The sequence below is a fragment of the Trachemys scripta genome, chromosome 14 (genome assembly GCF_013100865.1).
Source record: "Trachemys scripta elegans isolate TJP31775 chromosome 14, CAS_Tse_1.0, whole genome shotgun sequence".
NCBI lineage: Eukaryota > Metazoa > Chordata > Testudines > Emydidae > Trachemys > Trachemys scripta.
Genome location: NC_048311.1, coordinates 8512394 through 8521955, shown reverse-complemented (window position 1 = coordinate 8521955; position 9562 = coordinate 8512394). Strand labels below are relative to the sequence as shown.

General features: G+C 49.5%; 1 protein-coding gene across 2 annotated transcripts; it reads left to right on the top strand.

Annotated features, from left to right (window-relative positions):
* The first annotated feature begins 2110 nt into the window (after positions 1-2110).
* On the top strand, positions 2111-9333 carry LOC117887152 (zinc finger protein 436-like). 2 transcript variants are annotated; one of them, XM_034789452.1, is made up of 4 exons: positions 2111-2228; positions 3683-3809; positions 4424-4537; positions 4889-9333. In XM_034789452.1, the coding sequence occupies exons 2-4, from the start codon at positions 3683-3685 to the stop codon at positions 6334-6336; spliced, it is 1689 nt and encodes a 562-aa protein (XP_034645343.1). In that variant the 5' UTR covers positions 2111-2228; the 3' UTR covers positions 6337-9333. The 2 variants fall into 2 exon arrangements, with proteins under 2 accessions (XP_034645343.1, XP_034645342.1); XM_034789451.1 differs by having other exon boundaries at positions 4886-9333.
* The last annotated feature ends 229 nt before the right edge of the window (positions 9334-9562 follow it).

The window sequence follows — 9562 nt, the reverse complement described above, 5'->3', positions numbered from 1 at the left end:
GCGGTTACAGTTCTGTAAAGGAACGAGCAAGCAGTCCCAACACTAACATTCCCCTACCTAATTCAAAGCAGGTCACCATGGGCGACATCACCCTGATGAGGATCTCTGACAGCGAGAGAGAGAGAATGCTCCGGGAAAGCCTCCAAAGACCAGGGCCGTATGCCGCCCTGCTGTGCAGAGCAATGATTCCCGAGTACTTGATAGTCTCGTGGCGCGGCAACGTGTCGTACTTCGGAGGACCCAATAAGGCCGCTCTCCCCAGGAACCTCATGCAACGGCTTTCCAATTACCTCCAGGAGAGCTTCATCGAGATGTCCCGGGAGGATTACTGCTCTATCCCTGCACATATAGACCGCATTTTACTCTAGCTGCAGTAGCAGGGACTAAACAGTAGAGCGGCTTGGGCAGGACAATCACGGAAAACCGGACATTGCTAGATTTTTTTTCAAAACTTGCACTGCCCATGACTGAACCGTTAAGTGCCTAGGGCAAACTAATCATGAACAACCCATTCTTTTAATTGTTAATATTCCTGTTCTGTTAAAAATAAATGTTTAGATGTTTACAACACTTACTGGATGATCCTTCACCAGATTCTGTGTCCGGGGTAACGGCTGGGGAGGGTTGGTAGGGGATCTCTGTAAGGGTGATGAAGAGATCCTGGCTGTCGGGGAAATCAGCGTTGTGAGCGCTGCCGACTGCCTCGTCCTCCTTATCTCCTTCCTCATCTTCCCCGTCCGCTAACATGTCCGAGGAACCGGCCGTGGACAATATCCCATCCTCAGAGTCCACGGTCAGTGGTGGGGTAGTGGTGGCGGCCGCACCGAGGATGGAATGCAGTGCCTCATAGAAACGGGATGTCTGGGGATGGGATCCGGAGCGTCCGTTTGCCTCTTTGGTCTTCTGGTAGCCTTGTCTCAGCTCCTTGATTTTCACGCGGCACTGCGTTACATCCCGGCTGTATCCTCTCTCTGACATGTCTTTAGAGATCTTCTCATAGATCTTTGCATTCCGTTTCTTGGAGCGCAGCTCAGAAAGCACGGACTCATCGCCCCACACAGCGATGAGATCCAATACTTCCCGATCAGTCCATGCTGGGGCCCTCTTTCTATTCACAGACTGCACGGCCATCACTGCTGGAGAGCTCTGCATCGTTGCCAGTGCTGCTGTGATCGCCACGATGTCCAGACAGGAAATGAGATTCAAACTGGCCAGACAGGAAAAGGAATTCAAATTCAAATTTTCCCGGGGCTTTTCCTGTGTGGCTGGTCAGAGCATCCGAGCTCGTACTGCTGTCCAGAGCGTCAACAGAGTGGTGCACTGTGGGATAGCTCCCGGAGCTATTAGCGTCGATTTCCATCCACACCTAGCCTAATTCGACATGGCCATGTCGAATTTAGCACTACTCCCCTCGTCGGGGAGGAGTACAGAAGTCGAATTAAAGAGACCTCTATGTCGAACTAAATAGCATCGCAGTGTGGACGGGTGCAGGGTTAATTCGATGTAATGGCGCTAACTTCGACATAAACGCCTAGTGTAGACCAGGCCTATGATAGACTAACCCCGTCCATCACAGTTTCTTACCCCTGGACCAGAAAGTGGGGAAAGGTGAGAGGTACTAAATTGCGGTGGGAATGCCTCCATCCAGCACAACTTACTGCCCTGGGACTGCAGGATGGGGAAAGGCAGAAGCAGCAACTTGTATGGCAGCAAAAGGGAGAATACACAGATGTCAAACAGCTACCAGGGAGGGGTAGCACGTAGTGCCGAAGAGAGAGAATTGGAGGTTTTTTTCCTACAGCCCAGTGATGAGTTAATTTTATCCTACAAGTAACCAGAGGAAGCTGGCGGCATAGCACTCGCAATTCCACGCCCTTAACTAGGGGAACAGCCCTCGAGGCTCAGCCCAGGGCTCGCAGACAGAGACATGTGGAGAAAAGAGACCCAGTGCAATCGGTCTCGCTAGGACCCAGAAGGCGCCAGGCGGAGCGATTCCCGGGGTCACTCAGCCTGGCAGCAGGAAGCAGTCGCTGCAGTGACTCTGTTGCAAGACCCCTGGGCCTCGGCTGCTGCCGCTGGGGACCCCAGAGCCCTAGCTGCAGGCGGGGGAGGAACAGTCCCACTGCTCCCCGACAGACTGTCCCAGTGCAGAGACCCCAGCCTGTCCCGTCGCCCCCTTACTGGGACCCAGAGCCCTGCTCCCAGGCAGAGCCCCACGTGGAGAGAAGGTGAGACATGCCCCCCTCCCCGGGGAGAGACGCTCCCGGTGCAGCCTGTCTGCAGGGGCAGGGGGATGCCCCAGGCTGCTCCCAGCTGGGCTGACTGCGATTCCCTGCATTGGGCAGATGTAACGACACAAACAGCTCCCTCTCCCAATTCCCTACTGTGGCCCAGTCCTGCCGGCAGTCGGGGGCGGGAGCTGAGAACAGCCAAGTGCTGCGGGCAGTCAGAGGAGATTATGCACCCTCCCTTAGCTCTGCATACCTTCAGCCTCTGGTTTTCGGGGGCGGTGGGGGGAGGGAACCAACGGAGAACAGCTGAGTGCTGCCGGCAGTCAGAGGAGAAGAAAAAAAAAAGCCAAGAACAGCTGAGTGCTGCGGGCGGAGGAAAAAAAAAAAAAAGCGGAGTGCAGCATCCCGACTGAAGATCAATCGGGACGCGGGACAAATACCTAAATACCGGGACGGTCCAGATTTTATCGGGACGTCTGGTCACCCTAGCCCCGTCCAGCACCCAGTGGGGAATCTTATTCCTTAGAAATGGTCAAACATTAGGGAGTGGGCAGGGGACTTTCCCCTAAGGGATCAGAATTTACAAGGTAAATATCCCCCTCCCATACCCTACTCCCAATTTAGACTTCCATATTTTAAGACAATCTCATTATTTTGGGGGTCTGACTCCTGAATGTTAAATGTTTGGGGTTGACAGGATTGAACAGGGCCCAGGGGGAGGATCAGAGTGTGAAATGGACTAAAATTAATTCAGAAACCTCCCCAATTGCCCTACTCACCCTGACAGCCTGCAGAATAAAAAATACATTTTGCTCCAGATCATCCCATCTTCCTAGGGGCTGGGGAAGGGAAATGGCTGTGAGGAAGCCAGCTCAGGTAGGGGATATTTTGAGGAGAGCTGCTGGGGAGGGTTGTTGTAAAGGGGGAGGGGCAGGAAATACACAGGGTGAGGCAGGGAGAGGGACAGGGTGTGATAATCCTGCTGGGACATGCTCAGCCTAGGGCCTGATTTATGAACAGGCCCATTGTGGGTGGGGTTAACAATCCTCCGTTTCTGAAAGAGGAAACAACTCCCTGGATAGGGCAGGGGAAAGAGACCAGAGTGCTGGAGCCTGAACCTTCTAGCTAGAGATTGCAGTGAAATACAAAGGGAAGGTGTTGGGATTCCTGTCACTGTTCCGTGCCCAGAGCTCTGCTTCCCCCATCAGCCTGTGCCTAGTAGGTGTGTGGTAAATGAGAAAACCCTGCCCTCCTCTGTCTGCTGGGAAGAACAAGGACCCTTCACTACCTCTTTGTTCCCTGGAGCCTCCTGGCCACTCTGAACAGGGTGGGGCGGGATTCCGCTTTTCTGGCCCTCCCAGAGCTGTCCTATTTTTGTGCTTCTTCCTCCGTGAATAGTGGGATTGTGGCCGGGGCAGCAGGTACTGAGTGGGGAGCACTTGTTGTTTCAGATGTCGGTGACCTTTGAGGAGGTGGCTGTGTATTTCACCAAAGGGCAGGGGGCTCTGCTGGACCCCAGTCAGAGAGCCCTTTACAGAGATGTCATGCAGGAGAATTATGAGATTGTGACCTCGCTGGGTAAGGATTCATGTACCCTCAGCTATTTGAAGCCATAGGGCTTGCATTCCTGCATTTGGTCAGGTTTTTCCTTGGTCAGTGAGATTAGAGGAGAAAGGGTCACATAGTCCACAGCCCCAGTGTGAGAGAGCCATTCACCTCCATACCCCCTCTAATGGGATAGGGGAGTCATGAACTTAATGGACATGCTAATTTATCCCCATCCCTCCAGCTTTCACAGGAGCTGTGTATTATCCTATCTGCATTATTTCTCACTCACACACAGGATCTCTGTTCACCTCACTTCCTGGGAATAGCTTCATGTGTGGGGAAGACTCTGGGCTCTGGTGGTTTAGACATAGACAGAAGTTTAACACCAGAGCTGTTTGTGCCTCAGCAAGTCCCCCAGAGCCCACAGATCCTGAAAACTCCTAGTAAGGGTGTGACAATTCCCCCCTCCCCTAGACATCTGCCTCTCCCAAGGGGGCTCAGTTACCATGTTCCCATCAGTTTAGCTCCCACAACCCCCCAGGAAATCATGGAGTCAGTTTAATCTCAAGATGTGCCCTTTGTAAGGACATACTCCACCAATCCTTAGTGCACTCACATCATGCCTGATTTCACCCCCTGAGCAGGACTCCCCATTCCTAAACCTGACCTGATTGCCCGGCTGGAAGCAGGGGAAGAGCCGTGGGTCCCAGATCTCCAGGTCTCTGAGGAAAGGAAGATCCCAAGAGGCACATGCACAGGTGAGGGGTCAGTGACACTGACACACAAGGTATATGGCAAATGAAGGAAAAAGCTGAAAATGTGGTGTGAGCCCCCTCAGTTCTGCCTCATCTCACCCGGTCAGGCTGTGGTCAGCAGGTGTCATATCATCATGGCAGATATCACTCATGGCTTCCCACCCACCCCGTTAGCTATCAGGAGTTTTTTCCCTGACTTCACTTCTCTGTGAATGTTTGGATGGGATGTGGAGACAGAATCCAATTTCTCAGTCTCCCCAACAGTTGTGTTTTCCCACTTTTCTATTCCCCTTTGTGTCCTTTGTACTAGCCCAGGCAATGATTCCTGCCTGGATTCTCTCTCTCCCCCAGCAGATGAGACAAAGAGTGAGAACAAGGAGGGGAATCCACAGCAGGAAGGTTCCAAGGAAGTGGAACTGCAGGGAACCTTTTTGAGAAGAGCTGAAGGGAATTTTTCCAAGTGCTTGGAACAGAGAAAAGCATGCAGTAATTTGCGCAGGTCGCAGAGAAACCTGGGAAACCGCCCAATAAAGAAAGTGGATGAATCCATTGAATGTGAAAGAGGAAGCAAGGATCTCAAGGAAACCACAGCCCAGCGGACAAATCACAAGGAAAAGAAACCCTATAAATGCTTGCACTGTGGGAAAAGCTTCAGTCAGTGCTCAGTACTTACTAACCATAGGAGAATCCACACAGGAGAGAAACCCTATAAGTGTCTTGAGTGTGGGAAAAGTTTCAGTCAGCACTCAGGACTTACTAACCATAGGAGAATCCACACAGGAGAGAAACCCTATAAATGCTTTGACTGTGGGAAAAGCTTCAGTCAGAGATCAGGTCGGATTACACATCAGAGGACCCACACAGGAGAGAAACCCTATAAATGCCTGGACTGTGGGAAAAGCTTCAATGAGAAATCAACTCTAATTAAACATCTGAGAACACACACAGGAGAGAAACCCTATAAATGCCTTGAGTGTGGAACAAGTTTCAGTGTACCATCAGCCCTTGTTGTACATCAGAGAACCCATACTGGAGAGAAACCCTATAAATGCTTGTACTGTAGGAGAAATTTCAGTCGGTGCTCAAGCCTTATTAGACATAGGAGAATCCACACAGGAGAGAAACCCTATAAATGCTTTGACTGTGGGAAAAGCTTCAGTCAGAGATCGGCTCAGACTAAACATCAGAGAACCCACACAGGAGATCAACCCTTTAAATGCTTGGACTGTGGGAAAAGCTTCAATGAGAAATCAGTTCTGATTAAACATCAGAGAACCCACACAGGAGAGAAACCCTATAAATGCCTGGACTGTGGAAAAAATTTCAGTGGACCATCAGCCCTTATTGCACATGAGAGGACCCACACAGGAGAGAGACCATATAAATGCTTGGACTGTGGGAAAAGTTTCAGTCGGTGCTCAAGCATTATTAGACATAGGAAAATCCACACAGGAGAGAAACCCTATAAATGCCTGGACTGTGGGAAAAATTTCAGTGGACCATCAGCCCTTATTGCACATCAGAGGACCCACACAGGAGAGAGACCATATAAATGCTTGGACTGTGGGAAAAATTTCAGTCGGTGCTCAAGCATTATTAGACATAAAAAAATCCATACAGGAGAGAAACCCTATAAATGCTTTGACTGTGGGAAAAGTTTCAGTCAGGACTCACACCTTATTAGACATCAGACAATCCACATAAGAGAGAATCCACATAAATACTTGAATGGTGGGAAAAGCTTCAATCCCAGGTCATACCTTCCTAAACATCGGAGAATTCACATGGGACAGAATCTATAAATGCCTCAACTGTGGGAAAAGTTTCATTCGAAGCTCAAACCTTGTTTCACAGACAATCTACGAAAGAGAAGGAGCACATAAATACTTAAATTGTGGGAAAAGCTTCAATGGCTGCAGAAAAAGATTCATTCTGAGCTCACACATTAGTCCCCATCAGATAATTCACAGAAGAAAGAGCTTGAATGTGGGGGTGCCTTCATTTGGTGCTCTCACGGCATCAAGCATCAGCAGATCCACCCAGGGAAGAGCCCTCTCGGATGTCTTTATCTTGGAAAATGCTTTAGATGGAGCTAACACCACATTGGACGTAAGAGACTCCTCCACACAGGAGAGAAATTCTCTCAGTGCCCTGACTAGGGCTGACCAAAGTAAAAACTCTATTTCCTAATTCCCACAAACAGCAGTGGCATTTGGCTCCCAGGTATCCAGCTGCCCATGTCTGGGGGCAGGTTCCAGCAGCAGCTGACCCTGAGCTGATCAGCAACCCTCTGTTTTTGCCTGGTCTAAGCAAACCCCAGGCAGAGGAGAAGTCCTTATCAGCCCTTGCTTCAGCCCTGGCTGCTGAACTGATGGGCCTTCCTGCCTCCTGGTAACTTGCTTGGGGAAGGGAGAGAGAAACACTTCCAGAAGCTCCCTCTGCCTGGATAAAGTTCCCCCGTCTCCCTTCCCAGACATGATGCCCCTTCCATGGAGATTAGGAGAGGGATACTTGGGCCAGGCCCCACATTCACTCTGGACACCTGTCCCCACCCCACCCCCATTTCCCAGCAGCCCCTGGCCTGGTTTCCCCCACTTACCTGGAGCTGGTCCCTGCAGAGTGAGTGTCCCTGGGGCTGGCAACTCTTCCCCTCCCTAAATCCCCGAAAGTGCTGGGTTCTGGGGGATCAAGTGTGAAAGGACCAGGAGGGATGGATTTTGGATAGGAACCTGGGGGATTGAATGGTTGGGTCTGGTGGATATCGGAAGCAGAGGGTGCTGGAGAAATCAAATATTAGGGATCATGGGCTAAGAGCGGAGAGTACCGGGAAGAGAGGTGCTGCTTGTATCACTCACCTCCTCTGTCCCTTTTTCCCTGCCTCCTCTACATTCAGAAAGCTCCTTTGAGAGGGACTGATTTCCACAGGGTCTTTTGTAGGAGGCTTAAAGGTCTAGGGATCCCACCTCTGCCTCCACAGCATCATCCTCCGAGGGTCTCTCTGTGGTGGGAAAAGTGGTTGGGATTAGCTAGCAAATCTCCCCTGACCCTCCCCTACTTTTCCTAAACTAGACTGACCCCAACCATCTTACACATTCCATCCCCCATTAGCAGAGTGATTGTTAGAGTCACTGAGTTCCCCCTTTGGGGAGAGATTGTCTCATTCCTACATAGTCTCACATTGCTCCAGGTTATGCAAAATAAATAAATAAATAATTTTTTGTACATTGACTTCCTTAAAGACCAGAATTAACAGATCCTAAAAGTGCTGGAGCAGGGATAGGAAAATGTGGTGTCTGGGGTTCTGTGTTATTTGAGGGTGATGGGGTGAGTTGGAGGGGTTCCCTCTTCTCCCCTTCACTGTCACACTTCACCCCGACACAGCAGCCTCTGTCTGAGCTTTAGAGAGTTTATCCTCTCCCCATTCTCTCCAGGATGGCTCTTGTCACAATGTTCTTTACTCTCCATGCTTAGGAATCACACTTTGATTTTTTTGATCCTGACTCAGACTCCTGAAGGCTAGAGATGAGTGTCCAAGACCGGGAGGGGGAATTCAAATGAATCCCAAAGCTCTGTTTGAGCTTTCTGAGCTTAAACCCCTGTTTCCATCTATTGATAAAGTGGCTTCTGGGCTTTTTCCAGCCAAGTTCAGAACATTTGTGGAGGGGTAGATTTTAGGTTTGGCTTTTTTTTCTTTTTCTTTTTTAGATTAGGACAATGCTAAAACTTTTCTAAATGACACAACCAAATAATGAGGAGGTGCTGAGTACAGGTTTAGCCAGTTCAGAGGAAAACGGATACATTTGTTTTCCTTCTTTTGGGAGTTATGATTCTGTGGGATTTCTCTTTATGAACCTGAATGTGTTCTGTAGCCCATCTGGTAGTGCTGGATTTTCTCTTTTCTGAAGGGTGTTTAGTCACATACTTTGATATTAGTTTAGTTTGACAGGATGTAGCACAGTTTTATTCAGGACTTTATGAGACAAATGATCATTTGCCAGAAGAGTCCTTTTTTATTTTATTTTAACCTTTCTTTACCCTCTGTCATGAGATTTTTCTTTGTTTGAACAATGAAAATTATCACTATCTCTCAGCATGAATACCAAGGGTGAGAGCTAGATTCACACTCTGAGAGGCCGAAACTGAACGGGGCATGGCGTTACTGCTTGATCCCTACAGAGATGTGAGATGCAGTCAGGAGCTGGAGAGGGTGGGGAAACAGAGCTGGGAAACTGCAGACTTTTTTCTTGAGAGCCAGACAGCTGATGCTGAAAACTGAACTTGCTGTGCCAATGCCAGAGACACACAGGAATTGCCCTGAGAGTGCTGGGTGAAGTCCCTGAAATCTAAAGGGTTACAAATGATGCCCAGAGATGAATTATAAGTGGAGCGGGCAGCTTCTCCCGACTGCTGAGAGGAGAAGCCTGGGGAGAGAAAAGAAGGAAACTGGGGAAGCCAACAGGTCTGGACCAGTCTTGAAGCCAGGCTGACCCCCATCATAGAGGCCAGATGGAGATGATGAGCCTGACAAACCAGTTGGTCACCCCTCCCCATCTACCAGTGTCCTGTGTGGGGATGACAGAGACGCTGTCTATCCCACTCACACCACACTGTATCTGTCTAATTGCAGCTCCTTGGATTCCCTGCTCTCTGAGTGTTTGCTTTGTGTCTTGGGGATTTGGGCATAGCAATGTGCTGGGCTGGGGAAGTAAAGTACCATGCTGAGCTGGGCTGGGGGTGGGGAAAGGAGTCTGTCTTTTTTTTGTTCTTTGGAATAATAAAGTAAAATTTAGTTTCTCACACTCCAAGTGTAGTTTGTTTTGCATTAAATACCCAGCAGATTCAGAGTGGAGTTTAACAGTAAAAGCAATGCTAACATGGTCTGGTACGGAAATACACAGTGAGGTCACCCCTACAACCTCACCTCTGCCCTGTCATAGGCTAAATTGTAGGCAGTATGTTCACAAATTGATATATGTATAATATGGCTGAAGTGATTCTACTCTCTGAACTGGGTTTCATCCCAAGATC